The sequence below is a fragment of the Myotis davidii genome, unplaced genomic scaffold (genome assembly GCF_000327345.1).
Source record: "Myotis davidii unplaced genomic scaffold, ASM32734v1 scaffold363, whole genome shotgun sequence".
In the NCBI taxonomy this organism is placed as follows: domain Eukaryota; kingdom Metazoa; phylum Chordata; class Mammalia; order Chiroptera; family Vespertilionidae; genus Myotis; species Myotis davidii.
In genome coordinates this window covers 598,578-618,659 of record NW_006294069.1, presented here as the reverse complement: position 1 = coordinate 618,659, position 20,082 = coordinate 598,578, and the positions used below count along the sequence as shown (strand labels likewise).

Sequence of the window (20,082 nt, the reverse complement as noted above, 5' to 3'; positions counted from 1 at the left end):
CAGATCAGGTGATGGAACTGGGAACCAACAGCAATGGGACAAACCATGGCTTAACTTCTGGCCCCCTATTGAATTCTGAGACTCTTTTAACCTCTCTGGGCCTGGACTTTCTGATGTAAAGATGTGTTCACCTGGGTTCCTAGGGTACTGACAGGAGTCACATGCATTAGCAAAGAAAATGTGACCCAAGAAAACGCTGGTTTCCAGCCCTGCCAATGACTCCCTTTTGATGCCTCTGGGCTTCAGCACCTCCAAGCTGAGCACTCACTCCCATCGGGAGGCTGAGCACGGGGAACTGCCATTAGCACGTGCATCCTGGAGAGCGAGCTGCCAAGACCTCAGTGCACAGGCGTGGTGGGCACTCACTGGTCCGCTGTTGTTTCCGCTTCATGTCCTCCTCCTGCTTGTGGTCTGCTGCTTCAGCATCAAAGTCATAGTAGGTGTCCTTGGGCAGTTTCCACTCATTGTTCCTGTCCATGAGGTCTGAGGTGCGGCAGGTCAGGTCTGCGCTAAACTTCTCGATGTCAATCTTCATGATGCGGCAGTGAACAGTCATTCCCACCTAGATCCACAGAATATGTGAGCTGGAAGGGACAAAGATGATCTAGCCCGATGCCCTATTTTACAAATCAAAGTTCAGGCAGAAAGATGAAGTGACTTGCCCAAAGACAGCCACCTACTGAACAGCAGATGAGTTCAGGGTTGAGTCTGATCTGCAGACTACTGGCTGTGTCTTGTAGATGCCTCTTCCTCTAAACAGGAAAACCACCTGGAGTCTACTGGGGTTTAGCCTGTTACTGGCACTATTCCCTTCTCCCTTAAAGTTGCCTTGTTACTGCTCCTAGGAGGTGGTCAAAGTCTGGCTGCCCTTTTTGGAGGGGAAGGAAAATAAGAGCTGGTTTTCAGACTTTATCCTTGACTTGACTGAACCCATCTGTCTAAACAGTGGCAAAAGCCAGTCACTCTGCACAGCTCTCCTTCTGAAACTCTCCCTAGCCTCGTTGATCAGGAACAGAGTCTGCCCAGCCTTCCCAAGTCCACAGTTCTTGGGTTCACAACACTTAGAACCAGGGAATTGGCAGATCCAGGACCAGCCATGTTACAGACTGAGTAATTCTGGAAAAGGCACTTGAATTTCTCTTAGAAGAGAAGGAAATAGTCCTTCCCCATCAGGCAGTGAGATTAGAGACAACATATGTAAAAGTCAAGTGCTGGTGCCTAGTGTGTAAATACATAATTAATGGCAGGAGAATACTAGAACCGAAAGGGAACTTGGCTTTGTGTCTCGCAGCTTATAATGCTGTGCCCTGCTTCCTGCCCCTTGGACTAAATCAGCTTCCCACACAGGAAGCGAAAGCCCTCTCCCAAAGGGCTGGCAACTTGAAGTTTCACAAGGCAGTGAACAAAAGCACTCAAATGCTTCTTGCCCTGGCTTCTTTCAGCTAGTTATAAATCCCCCTGAAATTCTCGCCCTACCAGCAGCTACTGGGAACACAGCCTAACTTCTGGTGTGAACAGCCCAATGTTAACGAGAGCCCAATTTAGACAGCTGAAAATTGATGCCTTTGCCTAGTCATTCATCTACCTTCACTCGCTCCTCTGGCCGCTTTACCACTTTGTCACTGAGGAATTTGGTGGGGATGAAGCCGGTTACACCATTGTCTAACCGTGTTTTGACACCAATAGCCTGGCCTGGGCATGAACCGCTGTCGAAGTGGTTCCAGACCTAAAGAGAGCATCAGGAGAGAAGCTTGATCATTAAGATTCTGGAGATGACACATTCAGAAGAGCTGCCAAGGGTGTTATAATTTATTTTACCACTGACACCAGGTACCGTGGTCTGAAAACACAATGAGTTAGCCACTTCCTACAAACATAAAATGTAAAGTTCCCCAGTGTTATTTGACTCATAACTCATGTTTGGCACTACTGGCCATCAGATCAATCTTTTATGTTAATCTAACCTATACATTCTAGCTGAAACGGAGGCCCCTCTCTCCCATTTTGTTCTGACCTCACGGGCATGAGAAACATCAATGTCAGTCTCCTTAGAACTCGTTTCAGTGAACCAGCTGCCCCTTGGCTTTCTATACATTCTGGACAAATCCCAACAGCTTCTTTTACTGGGTAAATTGGGAAATGGTCTTTTATAGTCTGCCTAACATTTGAAGACCTAGAAAAAGCTTTCAGGTCGTTTTAATGAGTTCTGACCATGAAAAAAGGCAGATGATGTCTAGAAGAATGTGGGAAAAATTAAAAATGTGTTTGGAGAACAAAAAAATGAAAGGGAGTCTCTAACTAGTACAGGGACACTGTGCCTACCCTGCAGGGAAGGAATGCATGTCCTCATATCTCTAATCTGGTTGAGCTAGATGCCCAGAGAATGGGAAACAGGATTCAGGGCTGAGCCAGAGTAAAAAAAAAGCATATAGATAATTTCTGACTAGCATATGGAGGGACTTCATGTTAGACCTATGTATGTTCCAGTCCTCTTCCTTCTTCGTGTATTCATTTGGTAAGGCATTATCTAAACACTCCTGCTTTCCTATTCCTTTTGAGGGCACTAAGACCATTAACTCAAAGAAATTCAGTGACCATGGTAACACTGCAGCACATACCTCACTTAGTTCGGGGAAATTGTCCTGCTGACAGAAGGGGCACTGCCATAGCCCTGTCTCATCGTTTCGGATTGCCTGGTCATAGCTCTCACCCTGTGGACGCCTATGGGCAATGCCAGTGACGTTGCAGATGATGAGCTTTCCTGGAGGAAGGGGTGAGAACAGGGAAGAACAGGGAGCACAGGTTGAGAGAACTGGAGAGGCGACTTCTTCCCATCACCTTTTAATGACAGAACACTTGTCTTATAGCATCTGAACTGATTTCTCCTGCATCTTTGAAAAGGGAGGGCTTCCCTTGATTTGATGACATGGGAAAATGAGGCTTTTAAAAGTGAATTCATAAGATTCCACAGCAGGTTAAAAACATAATGTGATCCTAAACTCAGTTTTTACTTCCAGTCTAGTGCTCTATAATCTTTCTTAAAAATATGTTTATTGATATTTTTTTAAGAGAGGAAGGGAGAGGGAGAGAGAAACATTGATCAGCTGCCTCTTGCACACCCCTACTGGGATTGAGCCCACAACCCAGGCACATGCCCTGAACGGGAATGAAACTGGTGACAGTTTAGTGCATGGGATAATGCTTAACCAACTGAGCTGCACTGGCCAGCATAGGGCTCTATAATCTTTCTGAAAGCTCCCCTGGTATAGTAAAAACCTACTTCAGTCTGTTGGAATCATTGATTTACATGTGTACAGTAAGCACATATTCCTCACCCCTACATATCCTCCTCCACTTCAAAACAGATCCAGAATTTACCAATGTAGAAGGTCTCTGGTGTTTCTTTGGTTAACATATTGAAGATTTCCTCTGTGTTGGGAGAGCGGTAGGCTGTCCGGAGGTCCTTATACCGACAGCTCAGCTCTGCCCGGATGTCGTACAGGGTGATGTGTTTATCACCATATCCCTAGGGAAGAAGCCCATTATCAAGGAGAGCTTTGCACCTGTTCCCCAACCTGAGCCTGAGTCTTTCAATGAAAGGAGTAAGCCGGGTGGTTCCTGTCAGGGCTTCTCTTTCCCCTAAGACAGTGGTCGGCAAACTCATTAGTCAACAGCCAAATATCAACAGTACAACGATTGAAATTTCTTTTGAGAGCCAAATTTTTTAAACTTAAACTATATAGGTAGATACATTGTTATTAACTTAATTAGGGTCCTCCTAAGGCTCAGGAAGAGCCACACTCAAGGGGCCTAAGAGCTGCATGTGGCTCGTGAGCTGCAGTTTGCCGACCACTGCCCTAAGACAGTGGTTCTCAACCTTCTGGCCCTTTAAATACAGTTTCTCATGTTGTGATCCAGCCATAAAATTATTTTTGTTGCTACTTCATAACTGTAATGTTGCTACTGTTACGAATCGTAATGTAAATATCTGATATGCAGGATGGTCTTAGGCGACCCCTGTGATAGGGTCGTTCGACCGCCAAAGGGGTCGTGACCCACAGGTTGAGAACCGCTGCCCTAAGATTAACTGAATGTTTTCAAACCTTTTCCTACCCATGGAACACTGGTCTATGATAAAAGGGCTTCACAGAACCCCAATGTATAACAGATAAACACGAAGCTGCACTGTTGGCAAGGAGGAGGGCCTAGGAAGAAACTCTACTACTGAGCCCCTGCAAGCTCCCTTCCACCCCCTTAATGAGCGTAGTGGCCCTGGCTCCTTAACAAGTAAACTGAAAACTTCTTTGAGAAACCCAGTATGGCATGGGGGGTGGGGGTGGAGGTGGGGAGAGAAAATCAGGTTTCTCACACCAATAGTATTGGGGATTTCTCTGAAGACTTGCTGCCCAAGACCTCCCAACCATGCCACTTGGGATGGCTTTTATGCCAGGCTCTTTACAACAAGGGTCCTCAAACTTCTTAAACAGAGGGCCAGTTCACTGTCCCTCAGACCATTGGAGGGCCGGACTATAGTTTAAAAAAAAAAACTATGAACAAATTCCTATGCACACAGCGGTGGCAAAAACACCCGGTGGGCCAGATAAATGTTTTCGGCGGGCCGCAGTTTGAGGACCCCTGCTCTACACTGTCACCCACCTGCCTCTCCAGTTCTTCCGCAAAGGCATCCAGGTCTAGGTCTTTGAGTCGCTCTGGGTTTTCCAAGATCTCTTCAAGGGCTCCTGCAGGATTGGCATCTTCAGCTGATTCATCATATTCCAGAGCATCCACTGCCATCTTCCTGGCCCACTCATAGGTCTCAGGATGGACTCGAGAACCATCAAGGACTTCAATATATGAGTCAGTGCTAAAGGAAAGGCAGAAAAGGGGCAGGATATAAAACAAGAAGCTTCTAATAACAGTCCAAATGTCCACCAATTGGGAACTGGTAAATAAATTAGGGTACCTCCATACAATGGAATACTATACAGCCATTAAAAAGAATGAGGTAGATCTACGTGTGCTGACATGGAAAAATGGCCATGATATATTGATATGTGAAAAATGCACTGCAAAACACTATGAACCAAATGATCCCATTTTTGCAGTAAATGGGTAGTTAGTAAATGCATAGCAAAAATAAAATTTAGAAAAGTTGCAGTATACATCAATTGTTATAGTAGTTATCTCTGGGGGGTGGGATTATGGGGGACTTCCACTTTCTGCATAAATTCCTGTACGTTGAATTTTATACAATGAACTTATATGAGTCTCTTAATAAGATAAAGCAAAAAGGGGGAAAAGACCTTTGAGAATTTTCTGACAGCTATTTTCCCCCATAAAGCCTTCCCAGGCTGGTCTTGCCCGTGCACTCACATGGACCTATGTTATTCGTGGAGTGTTACAGCAAAGCTGGGTGGAAAATGAAGTTTTAGAACTTGAGCCTATTTCCCCACTGACTTCCATTACTGAATGAGGAGCTATGTGCCCGTGGAAAAGATCCTCCAAAGACTGAGTTGATAACTTCTGGAGAGGAAGAGGTCAATAGTGAAGTCCAAAGTCCAAGTGAATAGAATTTTCTCTCAATAACATCATCTCAAAACATACTGAATCACTTCCCCCCTTCCTTACTTCCTCATATCCCCACTCCTTTTCCATTGCTCCTGCTATTCCCACCCTTACAAGCCACGACACACTACAGCAACAACAAATTTGTGTTTAATGAATAAAATCTTATGTTTTCCGTTCTTAATTTATAAACTAAGTTGGTTCTTATGTTTCTCTCACAAAAAAGCTTCACATAATTGAACTGATCTTTTCCATAGGTCAGAGGCTCTTGACTGAATAAAGTTTCCTCCCTTTTAAAACATTTCCTAATTTAAATAGGCTTGTGGCCCTTTGGTAGCCCTAATCCCCTCAAGTCCCCAAATAAAACCCAAGGGATTTCCTCCTGGTTTATCCAGGCAGAGGGCATCACCTGTCCCCTAGGGAGGCTGTGTCGATCTTCAGGAAGCCAGCACAATTCATGAAGACTTTGGGACCCATGTGGCACATGGTAACCAGCTGGGTCCGGCTCTCGAGCCTGGTGTTGTTCTGCTTCAGGATCTAGGGAAGAGGTCTGGAGTGAGCCAGAGCAGTGGGCAAGTTCCTGGGAAAGCTTCCTGGTAGGAACTCTGTCCCTACAGCCCACTATCTAAACGAGCACTATACCAGACTGTCTGCTACTAAAAATTTATTTTACTTATTTTTTATTGTGAGAGTGCATTTATTAAAGCTGGGAACTGAAAGAAGGAAGGGCTTAGGACAGAAGCAGCAACAGGAGAGCCCAGGCTGGGCTGCTTTGGCTCACTGGAAAGTCAGAGAAAAGGGGTCTTGGAGACAGGTTCAGAAGTTAGCCTGGGACAAGCTGCCACTGCCCTTTGCTTCCCGGTTGCAAGTGGTATGGAGACCTTTAGAGTTTAGGAGATGCACACCTCAGAGGGAAGAAAGGTGTGAGCATGCTCCTGGGAGGGATAGCACACTAAAAAATTGTTTTAATGAACTACTTTATAATGTATGGCTTAAAAGTTGATAGCCCTAGCTGGTTTGGCTCAGTGGATAGAGCGTCAGCCTGTGAACCAAAGGGTCCTGGATTGAATTCCAGTCAAGGGCACGTACCTTGGTTGCAGGCTCCTCCCTAGCCCGGGGCCCCTAGGTGGGGTGTGTGCAGGAGGCAACCATTCGATGTGTTTCTCTCACATCGATATTTCTGTCTTTCGCTCTCTCTTCCACTCTCTCTAAAAATCAACGGATAAACATCGAAGATAAAAAAAAAGTTAATGATAAAACATATATTCAAGTACCCATCACTCACCTTAAAAAAAATTACCACCAATACTTTTGAATTTCCCTGCATACGCCTGATTGAAATCCTTTCCCTTCCCATTGGGAAAAACGCCATTACCCTGAGGTTTGTGCTGAGTACTCTCTCACCTTCTTCCAACTATTTTCAATCACGGCTTATGGCTATTTTTCCCATGAGCCACTATAGTAAAGTAGTGAAGAGCATAGCTGTGGCCACCTGGTCTGAAGTCTGACTCTGACTCTCACTAGCTGAATGACTCTGGACAAGTTCCTTTACCTCTCTGAACTTGGTCTTCTTGTCAAATCATACTGGCAAGTATAAAGCTTCAAGGATATGGAAACTTCTTCTATTTTCTGATTCAATTCAATCCTACCTTTAGAAGATGTGTTCCTTTTCGAGGTCCCAGGCCACACACATACTGGATCAAGGCCTGGCTATAAGGGTGCGCAATGGCACGGTTGACATCGACCCCAACCTCATTGACTCGGTTGATAAATTCACAGTACAAGGCATTGAGCAGCTCTTCTTTCACCACATGCTCCTGTTGATACACAGCAGGCAGGGATAAGGTTACTGTGCAATTCTTCCCACCCACGCCTGCCTGGCAAATCCTACTCACCTGCAAAGGGTGAAACTTGAGACACAGGATGTCTTCATCAGAGCTGCACACCTGGGCAAATTCAATCAGAGGGTCCTGGATGCGCCGGGCCAGGGAGACGGCCTGTCTCAGCACTGGAGGATAATCCCGGAACTCTGCCTAGATTCAAACAAAGGTCAGCAGGGCCATAAAGTCCCCTTAGTGCCAAGAGCAAGAGAAAAATCGAAACTAATCTAACTCTAAGTCACTTTCTCCTTTCCTCTGGGACTGTTTTTTTGGGACCAATTTAATCTCTGAGGTTCCCAGTCTGAAATAGGACTGAATGGAATGCCTCTCATGGATTAAGTGCCCTGGTAACCTTTGCTTCCCTATTAAATCTCTCTGGGACTGATAGCTCTTGGCTGTTCAGGTCCCAAGGGTAGGGCTCCGGCATTACCTCTGATTTCTTGCTGTTCATATAGAGAATAGCCAACTCGTTGTCAACCAGCTCCACCCCAATAGAGGAAAGCTGTTGGCCCTGGTCCAGCTCATGCACAATGCGCTTCACATCCTCAATCAACATCTGGGCGTCCCTGGAGAAGTAAGAGGTGTTAATCAGGGCTATTTCTGCACAATTTCTCATGGATGTACAGTCTCACGGCTGGGATAGGGGGAAGGGGTGTGGGGGAGGAGAGAGCTCTGAAGCCAAAGAAGTACAATATTCCCAGGGATACCCCCTTTTGGGATGGGGTATTATCAAGGATCTACACAGGCACATGCCAGATCCAACAATAAAAGATGAGTGACATTAAACCAGGCCCAGCCCAGTCATCTGGTGCCCTCCTACCTATTCTCTCCTGCAACTGTCACCACATGAGGCTTTTTGTTCAGAAGGAATTTCTTCAGGGTTTCAATGTCTTGAGCCTGGATTGAAAGAAAATTGGAGTTAAATGGCTCTGAAGACAGGGAGATTTCAGGAACTTCCCTCTCCCTAAGTAGCTCAGCACCTTACAAGACCAGAGAATAATGATATGTCATATGCTGTCGAACTGGGAGACAAAACAAGGGGATTATAGGATCTCTGGTTGTAATCCTATATAATAAAAGCCTAATATCCAAATTGTCCCCTCGACTGGGAGTTTGACTGGGAGTTCGAACGCTCACTATGATGTGTGCTGACCACCAGGAGGCGGCGTGGAACATGGCGGGTGTCAGATAGGCCCCAATGAGTGGGACTACAGTGAGATGGTGGAGCAGATGAGTGGGCAGCACCAGGCCAAGGCAGGTGTGAGTGGGGTGACCAGCAGTGGCAGTGGGGGGCAGGGCTGCTACCCAGCTCCCAGGTGCTGACGGAGCCAGGCAGGGGCCTGATGACTCAGATGGAGCGAGGCATGCAGGGGCCTGGGGGCCCAGGTGCTGCCCAGGGCCCAGAGGTCAGCTGGGACCTGACCTTCCATGCCAGACGCTCGTGCTTTGATCACCGGCCAGGCCTAGGGACCACACCCGTGTGTGAATTTCGTGCACTGGGCCTCTAGTATTCTATATCTGTTAATAGTTTCTAAGGTTATTACATTACTAGAGGCCCGGTGCGCAAAATTCATGTGGGGGTGGTGGTGAGGAGAGGGTCTCTCAGCCTGGCCTGCACCTTCTCCAATCTGGGACCCCTCAGGGGATATCTGACTGCTGGTTTAGGCCCAATCCCACTGGCAGTGGCACTGGACATCCCTCTCGCAATCCAGGACCACTGGCTCCTAACCGCTCACTTGCCAGCCTGCCTGATTGCCCCTAACTGCCCTCCCCTGCTGGCCTGATCACCCCTCACTGTTCTCCCCTGCCGGCCTTATTGCCCCTAACCACCTCTGCCTCAGCCCCTGCCACCATGGCTTTGTCTGGAAGGATGTCCAGAAGATGTCTGGTCTAATTAACATATTACCCTTTTATTAGTATAGATGGCTTATACTTGGGTTGTGGTTAACTGAAAATACTTTACTTTGCCTTAATATAAACTACTACCTAGCATTCAGTGCTACTCTTACCTCCTCTGCAAGAGTTTTATTTTTTTGTTTAGTTGTTTGTTAAAAATTAATTTTTAGAATGGGCACTCTCAACAAAATTGAAAGATACCATTAAGGTTAAAAAAATCAGAAGCAAACACATGAGATGAATTCGAATTCCTTTCCTTAGAAAAACAGACACTGAAAGACTAAAGCAGGGAAAAGGTTGGCCTAATGCCTCAGTGGCTTTCAGCTCCTGGAACAGGCTGACCCAGATGCAAGAACAGAGGCAGTAAGGGCAGCTTCCAAGCACACAAGGCTTAGGAACTGGCCTCAAGCCAGAAGTAAATTATACACCAGAACTTGAGTGCCATCTACTGCCTATGGAAGTGAGACTTATCCCAGGACTTGAGGGGTAAGTGACCAGGTCAGAGATAATCAGGGTCTTGCATGAGATGTTGCTTAGACCATAAACCCTTATCCCCACTGAATTATAAGATGTACTCAAGATGTAAACTTGGTAACCTGCCCCAGCCACTTGCCTTTTTTTCCCGTTCTTCCTCTCTCCAAGCAGTCCGCCGTTTGGTAAAATGGGGCAGCCGGAGAAAGTCTGTCACTTCTCCTTCACCATTGACCAAGGCACAGAACACAGGGTGATCTCTGCCAGCCAGACAGAAAGAAAGAACAGTGATAATCAGCAATATGAGGATATGAGTAAGAGCAGAATAAGATTAGGAATACAGGTAAGGGTGATGGCAGATGTGCAGGAATAGGCAGTTACCTGGCAGAGGAGAAAGCAATGCCTAGGACTCGGATGCCCTTTCCTTGGTTCTCTTCCATAAAGTCATCGTCTTCCTCTACCTGTTGATCTGGCCGGTAGGGTGCCACCCTCAACCAGTTGTAGAGCTTTCGACTACAAGCCTGGAGAGGAGACACACCAGACACTATAGCCATCAGGAACTCACCAAGTGTGCTAAGGAAACAGACGCAGGCACACATGTACAAAGGTTGTATTCGTATGCGCACGTTCCTTGCATTTGGCAGGCTTATAACCGGTAGCATACCTTGCTTTTGGAAACTGGAGAGTATACAGAGGACAGCAATATAAACAAAGAATGTTTGGGCCCTAACTGGTTTGGCTCAGTGGGTAGTGTCAGCCCGCGGACTGAAGGGTCCCAGGTTCGATTCCGGTCAAGGGCATGTACCTTGGTTGTGGGCACATCCCCAGTAGGGGGTGTGCAGGAGGCAGCTGATCAATGTTTCTAACTCTCTATCCCTCTCCCTTCTTCTCTGTAAAAAATCAATAAAACATATTTAAAAAAAAAGAATGTTTGGATTTGGGGGTGGGGAAAGAGGCTCCTCAAGCAGGGAGGTCTTGCAGTGACCCAAAGCCTCTCAGCTTATGCTCTGCCTGCCACCAGTGTTTCTCCATTAGCTACTATTAAGGGGTTTCTTTTTTTTTCTTTTTTTTGCGGTGGGAGGAAGGGAGAGAGAAACATTGATGTGAAAGAGACACATTGATTAACTGCCTCTCATATGCACCCTAACTGGGGACTGCTCTCGCAATCCAGGCATGTGCCCCGACAGGGAATTGAACCCACAACCTTCCAGTGCACAGGACAATGCTGAGCCACACTGGCCTGGGCAAGAGGTTTTTTCTTTTTCTTTTTTTAAAATATATTTTATTGATTTTTTTACAGAGCGGAAGGGAGAGAGACAGAGAGTTAGAAACATGGATGAGAGAGAAACATCGATCAGCTGCCTCCTGCACACCTCCTACTGGGGATGTGCCCGCAACCCAGGTACATGCCCTCTATTCACTGAGCCAAACCGGTCAGGGCTGGGCAAGAGGTTTTTTCACTCTCAGCTCTAGTTTGGGGAAATCATAGAACTAAAGATCATGAGTTTCAGTTCTCACCTTGATGACATACTCTTTGGCTTCGACCAGCAGTTTGTTCTTGAGTTCTTTGGCCATCTGCACGTAGAGGAACTGCTGCAAAGCTCGCTCGATGGCCATGGTGCGCTGCCGGTTCCACTCCTGTACTTGGTGGCTGAACTCATCTCGGTAGTAGAACTGTTTGATCTCTTCAAAATATGTCTGGTCATTGCCATAGCTGAGAAGAAACAACACTGCAGTTAGTGTTAGTGTTAGGGATGGAGAAATGTGATGCCCAAATATGCACAAACACTGCAAGCCAGGGACAACGGCTTGCTCAATTCTGAAACTGTGCTTCACATTTTCTTTAATTTTTATCCCTATTGGTTTTAGAAAGAGAGAGGAAGGAAGAAACATCAATTTGTTGTTCTACTTATTTACACATTCATTGACTGCTTCTTGTACATGCCTTGGACATACAAGAACCAGCAACCTTAGTGTAGCGATGTGACATTCTAACCAACTGAGCTACCCAGCCAGGGCTGTGGTTCACATTTCTGAGGGACCCCTTCCTCCCAAAGACTCATCACCAAGCCCTCCCCAAGAGCCCCTACCCCAGTGCTTTGCTTACCCTTCTACCCCCTTCATATCTATGCTGATGTCAATGGTGAGCAGTCCTTCATCTTCAGCCAGGCATATCTTGAGGAACTGGTCATCTCTCAGTTCCTTAACAGGCTTGTTCTTTAGGTACTTGAAGGAGTAAGCGTAGTGGGCCTCATCCACATCCTGTATACATCAAGGGGGAATCATCAGCCTGCAGATAGGCTGGCTTGACCCTGGGAGAAAAGATTGCCTCTCTGCTCTCAGGAAGACAACTGAGCTATAATTATAAGAAATTCAGCTCAAGCACAGAGCTGGGCCACATGTTGGATTAAAGCCCAGAGCTCACCTTTCTACCTTTCTTGGTGGGGGTTATATTTAGTTTGGCTCTCTCCTGAAATGTTTGCCTCAGCACCTGCCGGACGAGGGGTTCTCGGGCAATCTGCAGGGCTACCATGTAGCGGGCACCTTCCAGCACAGCTTCTGGTGGGGGGAACTGGCTGTGGGGAAAATGGAAGAGCTCAAGATGCGGTCTCTTTGGCCTCAGGCCCCTCCTCCTGAGGGCCACCTGTTGCAAGCCTACCTGCAAACATAATCCTTGGCCAGCTCCAAGGGCTCTGCAGGAAACTGCTCTGTCTCGTGTCGCTGGTAGCTGTCCCGGAGGTTTTCTCCAAACTGCTCAGGAGTAAGCCCAAACTTCTTGGCTAGGCCATCTAAAGTAAACAGGGGAGTCAGAGGTAAGGTAATAGCTGGAGTCTTGACTCTTAAGAGTCTAGAGTAGCAATTCTCAGAACTAGACTTTAATGGGGTCATGAATGAGCAGGACCAGGATGTCTTACAAAGAGCAATGAAAAAACTGACTTTAAACATCTGATGGGTTGTATGAGGCAGAAGAAACAGAAATTTTGTATGTAACTCCTGGGCTCAGAACTAAAGCGGAGGTTACAGTTTAATTAAAGGACTTTCCAAAGATAGAATGGATTGGCTGTCTCCCTTTAACCATGTTGAGTTTCCCATTCCTTCAGGAATTTAGGGAGACTGGACCATTACTGTGGGGTGAGCATGGCACATGGGAGCAAGTATTCAGAATTGGATTGGTGATTCACTCAGATGTTTCTTAAGTCCTCTTTCTACCCACCAGAGACTATCAGGGAACTTCCCTTGCTCAAGGCTGAATGCCCAGATTCTAAGAGCTAGCTTTTACCTAGGCCGGCACTCTGGCAGATGGTATACATGTCTCGCCGGGAAGCCTGCTTGAGCTCTGGTCCCCTCTGCTCCTCATCTTCTGCCTCCTCACCTTCACCTGGGAGGGAAAATGGAGTTAGTGCTCAAGTTTCCAATCACTCCCAAGGATCTGACACATATAGAGAAGCCCCAAAGACATCCTTAGAGATGCCATGGCCATCAAGTTTCCTGGGTTTTCTTTCCCAGCACTCACCTTCCTCATCTCCCTCTTCTCTTACACGCTTTAGCTTCTTGCGGTTGGCCTTGGCGGCATTCTGCATCTTGGGGATGTCACGACCATAATAAAGCAGGAAATGGCTGTAGACATCTTTCAGCTCATCCATCGACTGTACATCCTTGAGCCTGGAGGGAAGGAACATAAGATCTCGACTGTTACCAAGGAAGAGTATACTATAGTTCTGCTACAAGAGGTCCAATACCCATGAGGCGAGATCCCAACTAGAATGGGTGCCTGTATTCCACAATTATTATAGACACCAAATGGCCCCAGACCATGATTTAATTATAACCAATGTGTCTGTTTTTAAAAATATATATATTTCTTTTATTGATTTCAGAGAGGAAGGGAGAGGGAGAAAGAGATAGAAACATCAATGATGAGATTCACTGATCAGTTGCTTCCCGCACACCCCAAAATCAGGGATTGAGCTGGCAACCTGGGCATGTGCTCTGACTGGGAATAGAACCCCAACCTCCTGATTCATAGGTCAATGCTGAACCACTGAGCCACACCAGCCAGGCCAATGTATCTGTTTAAAAAATTCCTCATTCAAGGATATGTTTTTTTGACTTTACAAAACGAGGAAGGGAGAGAAAGAGAGAGAGAAACATCAATTGGCTGCCCCCCGTATGTGCTCTGACGGGGGATGGAACCCTTAACCCAGGAATGTGTCCTGGCTGGGAATTAAACCTGCAACCTTTAGGTGCACGGGACTATGCTCCAACCAACTAAGCCACTGGGCCAGGGCATAACCAGTGTATCTTAAAGGATGAATATGTCAAGCAAATGGTGGTTTGTGGCTATTAGAAGTGAAAACAAAAAGGGAGAGGAAGACAAGGCAGCACGTCTCTAGCAAAGTTCAGAGTCCTTAAGACAGTCCTTGTCCCTCCTCCCCAGTTTCATGATGCTGACTGCTAAAATCATCTGGTCCCCTCTCACACCCCTTCTGATTCCAGGCTCACAAGCTACTTTCTGGTTATAATTTGGTTTCCCATGTAACTTTATATACATGTACTGATAATTTTGGAAGGTTACTCTCTCTCTGGGGGGCTGCCTTTGATCTAAGGGTTCCCTGTTGTGAAATAAACCCTGCATACGCTACCTCTCCATGTCGGTGGTGTCCAGAGCCCGGATGCCATCAGCTAGAGGTTTGTCAGGATCAGCAGAGATTTGCTCGTACTGATAAGCCTGCATCTTCTCAAACAGCCGCGTTAGGTTCTCTTTGCGGATTCTCAGCTGCGTCCACTAGATTAGGATAGGGCAGCAGTAAGGGCTGGTGTTCAGCCTTGGAGTCCCAAGGCTGTTCTGTTCCTTACCAGGAGACCCTGGGAAACTTGACAGGCCTGGTGGGGAGTTTGGGCTGCTGAGAGAGGTTGGGCCCCAGTGGCAGTGGTGCCCAATCCAGCCCTCAGCCCCGTGGGGAGCATGGATCAATATTACCTTTTCATCCCACTGCCACACCCTCCACAGGTCATTGATGTGCAACTCAGGCTCCACATACTCCTTCCGGTAGAAGGCAATAAAAGGCACCTAGGGTGGCAAGGAGACTATAGTCAACCAGAGGAGAAAGATCTGTTCAGATCCCCTTTGCCACTGGGATAGATAGTCCAGGATATTCATCAGTTTGGAAGTGTGGCCTCCCTCACAAGCCCATCCAGGATGCATTCTCTCTAGCCACAGGGGAAGAAACTACTGGAGAGAGGGTAGCATTGTTCTCTTGATCACTAGGGTCTCCTTTAGTCCTCACACTTTTTGAGTCTAGGGACCACTGCTGAGGACAGGAAAAGGGGGTTATCTTGACCCTCATCCTCTAGATGAATTTCTAACCCCTGGAAATGGGCCACTAGAACTTGAGGTGCTACCTCAAAATGCTGATTTCGCATGAAGCCCAGGGCCTCTTTAATCTTCTGAATTGTACTGGGCCCTTTTCGACTAAAGCTGCTGGCTGGCTGCCCTCTGTCCAGGTAATCACAGCTTTCCTACAGTTGGAAGAAAAAAGAAACAGCAACAATACTGTTACCTGTTTTGTCTCATCAGTTCTTTCTGAAACTGCTTCATGTCACAGGATGATCCTGTGAGAAAAATCTCTCACACACCCACGTGTGGAGACACATACACACACACACACACACACACCAGCTCAACTTCTGGCTCATGTCAAACATAAGGGTCTTTTTGGGGGGTACCTGCAGAGAAATAGTTGGTGTGGCAAATGCATTCCTATAGATCCAGTCAGCCTCTTCTTCTAGTTCATCATCTTCAGCCACTTTGACCGGGATAGAGCGGAGCTGCAAGGAATAAGACAACAGAGTGAGACTGACTTTTTCTTATATCCTACATGGGAAAAACACACACCACTCTGGTCAAAAGTGTGCTCTGCAGGCCCGCATTTCCAATACCCGGAAGAGTGTCACCTTGGCAGGAAGTAGGTAGGCACTTCATATTTTGCTAAAGAGCGAGGGCCATTTCAAGAACCACAAGCAGCACTAGAGTCTATCTTCCCTCCTACAAGAGCTGGACTCCATATATCTCTTATTCAGATGGAGTTCAAAGCTGACTTCTTAGATACCATTTGCTATCAGATTGTTGTTAGGTTGTTTCTCTGCTACAACCCTTGCAGCAAAGATGCTCAGGCAAGGTGATGACAAATCAGCAGGACAGAGGCTGGTGGTTTCTTACCTGGAACCTCTCGGGCAGGTCGGTGGCTCGGATTTCATTGTCCTGATCTGTGAGGTGACTGCTTTCCAGCTCGCTGGGCTCATACATCTCAAAGATGCTCCTGCGGCTCACACGTTTCTTGGTGGTCTTCTTGGGACGCACTCGGATCTCACCCTCGGCTTCATCATCCTCATATTCATACTCTTCCTCCAGTTCTTCATCATACTCATTGTATTTCTCAAATTCGTCATAGTCAAAGTCCACACCAAAAATCTCTTGGGCTTCTTGCAGGGCCCTGTGGGTGACAGCAAAAGGCTGTTGGCCCAGGTTCTGGTGAGAGGAGAGAAATACAGCACCTGCACTGATCCTTTACTTGCTCCAAGGCAACTAAAAAGTTAAGAGAAAGGCAAATAAAAAAGCATATTCAGCCTGGCCTGTGTGGCTCAGTGGTTGAGCTTCGACCTAGGAACCAGGAGGTCATGGTTCCATTCCTGGTCAGGGCACATACCTGGGTTGTGGGCTCAATTCCCAGTAGGTGGCATGCAGGAGGCAGCTGATCCATGATGTTTCTCTCTCGTTGATGTTCCTATCTCTATCCCTCTCCCTTCCTCTCTTTCATCAATAAAAAAAGCATATTCATGTGGAATAAAGGCTTAGCTGGAGGATATTTCTAGGGGTATGATTTACGAAGGATAAAAAGCCCATCTTTGACAAATGCTAGTGACAGGGATCAAATAGCAACAGGGCAAATGGATTCCTATCCAGTTCAGTGGATCTGTTAATCCTCACCCAAAATTACTTTTTCCACTGTTTGTTTTGTTTTAGAGAGTGGAAGGGAGGGAGAGAGACAGAGAGAAACATCGATTGGTTGCCTCCCCATGAGCCCAGACTGGGGCAAGGTATCGAGTCTGCAACTGAGGTACATGCCCTTGAGTAGAACTGAACCCGAAACTCTTCAGTCTTCATGCAGGCCATGCCCTATCCACTGAGCCAAACTGGCTAGAGCTGACTCTGTCTTGACTGGGTTCACTCAGATGCCATTATCACCACCTTGTAACAGACCCCACTCACGCATCTGTGTATCCAGGAAGCTTTTTCCTCCACTTAGGTTTCTTCAGAGGCTGTCCATCATCATCCACAATGAAGTCGTCAATGTCTGGGCAGGAAAGGAAGGGGTTAGTGCTCAGAGGCAGAAGATGAGCCAGGACTAGGTGGCTTTAGTTTCTATTATGAGTGTCAGTGGAGAAGAGTAGGGAGGCTCCTAAAAAGGAACTTTTTTGTGTCAAGTGTTGGGGCCTGTATCTGGTTTCCCATCCTATTCCTAGGGGCTAGGAAATCCCAACACTCACCCAAACATTGGCTTCCCTGCCTGATGCCACATACCTGACTCTTCATCATCTTCCTCTTCCTCCTCTGCAGGAGCCATGGGGGCCTCTACAGCCTCCTGCCCTTCTTCCCCTTCGCCGTCCTGGAAGATTTCCTCTGCAATGGCCTCTTTCTCATGTTCCTCCTTGCCATATTCCTCCTCGTCGTCATCCTCATCATCTGACATTTTTTTGACACGGCGGTATTTTTGCTAAGGGTGGGAAAACCTGCTTCATCAAGGTCTGAGGGGACTTACATAAGGATGCCTGCTCTCCAGTCTCACTCACATTTCCCCACCAGCTATGCTGACCAAGGGAGATGGGAGAGAACACATTAAGTGGTACTTTCAGCCCTAACGCCTACTCTTGAAATGCTGACAAGCCTTTTTCTAACAGACACCCAAATCTCGAGAATATAAATCTAGGCCCCACAGCACAGCACAATGTAGTGAGCAGCTTTCTCTTCTCTGATGTTCCTCAAACTATTCTGAATGTGTCTCCTTCCCCTGGAGTCATTGGATTTAAAGGGCTTTTTCCTTCACCCCCAGGGGGAGAAACAAAGAATGACACTTACTCCTCTTTTGACTTTGACACCCAAATTCTCCTCAATGAGATCAAAATCATCATCTTCCAGGCGGTCATCAAAAGATGCTGGAAAAAACAGTGTTACCATGGTGACCCTGGGGCTCCCTTCTTCACTGCAACTTCCACCCCAGCCTCACTTGACTTGAGGAGAGACTACTACTCACTGCGTTTTCTCTTTTTGTGACCAACATCATCTTCTGAATCACCAGAGTCGCTACCCTCATCCTCCTCCCCTTCATCTTCATCGTCATTGATAAAGCCTTTCAGGTTGCCTTGCTCATCCTGATCATCTGGGTTCTCCTCCTCCTCTTCTTCATCTGGAAAACATGCACGTTTGAGCACGGATTTTGGGAAACACGCTGGGGGCGGGGCGGGGCATCCGGTTGAACTGTGATTCTCCATCTGCTCTGAACCTAATAACCTGGGTGCCATACTAACTCTTCTGCCTCATCTAAAGATGCAAAAACACTGACTTAGAACAGAAGCACCTGGAAAGGACTATCTCTCTTCTGTATTCACCATCTGTCTGTAGTCAAGATGATCTTCCTAATTACTTTGGTTCTTTACTAGAGGTTTTACGGCCACCAATAACCTTTGCTTTCCTCTTAGTTTATAAGAGCTATATTCCTTCTTTCAGCCATAATTCTCTTGATGAGACTTACATTTCCCTTTCCGCCTTTAAAGCCATCTCGTGGTTCTACTCTGCCGATAACCCTAATGATTGGGTTTGGAGAGAGAAATAGGAAACTGAGTGCATAAATACCAACATTACTTGATGTCTAGAGGAGGGTAACATTACATTACATATGTATTTATTTTGTCTGTTCTCTCCCTTTAATGTAAACTCTATGATAGCTAGGTCTTTATTTTGTATTCTTAGTTCTAGGAACAAGGCCTGGCATATAGCAGGTACTCAGTCAATATTTTCTATGAATGACTGAAAATTCTCAAGCTGGTGCTTCATGTGTGGTAACTTCTGTGCTTAGCCTGAGCCTCTCATCAGCAAGAATCCCACTATCCAGAGCTTAGCAATAATGGGAAGAAGCTTGAGGCTGGGGACTCCTCACCGTCATCCTCTTCTTCCACAAATTTCTTGGTGACTCGGGGCACCACCTCGCCTTCATCGTTGTACTCTTCTTCGGACTCCTCAGCCTCACTTTCTACAAAATCAGACATTGCTGCAGCTTCTCACAGTCTGCCCGAAGAAGGCTAGAGAAGAAAGGGAGATGGTGATAAAAGAATGAGACATGTTATTTTACAGAGGGCCCTTTCCATGAACAGGCTTTTAGCCACATGCCACTGCTCTGCCAACTCAATCAATTCTACCTGGCGAGGAAAGAGTAAGAATCAGATGGCTTCATCTCTTCTATTTTCTCCTTTTTTAAAAAAATTTATTTTTTAACAATTTACTTCAGAGAGGAAGGGAGAGGGAGAGAGTGATAGAAACATCAATGATGAGAAAGAATCATTGATCGGCTGTCTCCTGCATGCCCTCTATTGGGGATCGAGCCTGCAACCCAGGCACGTGCCCTTGACTGGAATTTAACCCAGGACCCTTCAATCCACAGGCCAACGCACTATCCAATGAGCAAAACCAGCTAGGGCCATCTCTTCTATTTTCCATTGCTCCCGTGGTTGCTCCTCTCATATGTACCTTTAAAACAGTGATTACTCTAGACTTCTGCCTATACATATCATTCTGGTTCCCCAAATAGTTTTATTTCACCATTTGGGGGCAGGAATGAGCAGACAAAGAAAGAAATTAGTGTAGAAATAATCATATAGATAGGGATGTGGTAGTACTGAGATTATGTGACTGGCTCATCAAGAAATTTGAAAAAGCCTGGCCAGCACAAGGAGCCCTTGACCAGAATTGAACCCGGGACCCTTTAGTCTGCAGGCCAATGCTCTATCCACTGAGCCAAACCAGCTAGGGCGACAGGCATTTTTAGATACACTAGATCTGGCTATTGGCAGAGACAAAAGAAAAATATTTTTCAACAAATTAAACATTTCATGAACTTGTGCCCACTTGTTGGGTACTGGTTGGGAGCATTTTGGGGAGAAGGTTTTTTTTTTTTTTTAGAAACATTAGAAACATAATTCTATTTTTATCATTTAA

The 20,082-nt window shown here is 46.4% G+C and overlaps 1 protein-coding gene across 1 annotated transcript in view; it reads right to left on the bottom strand.

Annotated features, from left to right (window-relative positions):
• SUPT6H (SPT6 homolog, histone chaperone) overlaps window positions 1-20,082 on the bottom strand; it is a 38,868-nt gene that overhangs the window by 5,684 nt on the left and 13,102 nt on the right. Inside the window, exons 2-29 of the mRNA XM_006768023.2 lie at window positions 19,028-19,169; window positions 18,125-18,277; window positions 17,950-18,026; window positions 17,395-17,587; window positions 17,083-17,167; window positions 16,033-16,306; window positions 15,540-15,641; window positions 15,216-15,332; window positions 14,794-14,883; window positions 14,456-14,598; window positions 13,327-13,475; window positions 13,093-13,191; window positions 12,472-12,601; window positions 12,238-12,388; window positions 11,920-12,074; window positions 11,331-11,526; window positions 10,194-10,333; window positions 9,955-10,072; window positions 8,266-8,342; window positions 7,876-8,011; window positions 7,461-7,598; window positions 7,215-7,382; window positions 5,975-6,102; window positions 4,657-4,864; window positions 3,379-3,526; window positions 2,619-2,761; window positions 1,586-1,726; window positions 367-562 (exon numbers count right to left, since the gene is read on the bottom strand). Coding sequence (XP_006768086.1) covers window positions 367-562; window positions 1,586-1,726; window positions 2,619-2,761; window positions 3,379-3,526; window positions 4,657-4,864; window positions 5,975-6,102; window positions 7,215-7,382; window positions 7,461-7,598; window positions 7,876-8,011; window positions 8,266-8,342; window positions 9,955-10,072; window positions 10,194-10,333; window positions 11,331-11,526; window positions 11,920-12,074; window positions 12,238-12,388; window positions 12,472-12,601; window positions 13,093-13,191; window positions 13,327-13,475; window positions 14,456-14,598; window positions 14,794-14,883; window positions 15,216-15,332; window positions 15,540-15,641; window positions 16,033-16,306; window positions 17,083-17,167; window positions 17,395-17,587; window positions 17,950-18,026; window positions 18,125-18,277; window positions 19,028-19,136 — 3,964 coding nt within the window. The 5' untranslated portion in view covers window positions 19,137-19,169. The remainder of the gene's footprint in view (window positions 1-366; window positions 563-1,585; window positions 1,727-2,618; window positions 2,762-3,378; window positions 3,527-4,656; window positions 4,865-5,974; window positions 6,103-7,214; window positions 7,383-7,460; window positions 7,599-7,875; window positions 8,012-8,265; window positions 8,343-9,954; window positions 10,073-10,193; window positions 10,334-11,330; window positions 11,527-11,919; window positions 12,075-12,237; window positions 12,389-12,471; window positions 12,602-13,092; window positions 13,192-13,326; window positions 13,476-14,455; window positions 14,599-14,793; window positions 14,884-15,215; window positions 15,333-15,539; window positions 15,642-16,032; window positions 16,307-17,082; window positions 17,168-17,394; window positions 17,588-17,949; window positions 18,027-18,124; window positions 18,278-19,027; window positions 19,170-20,082) is intronic.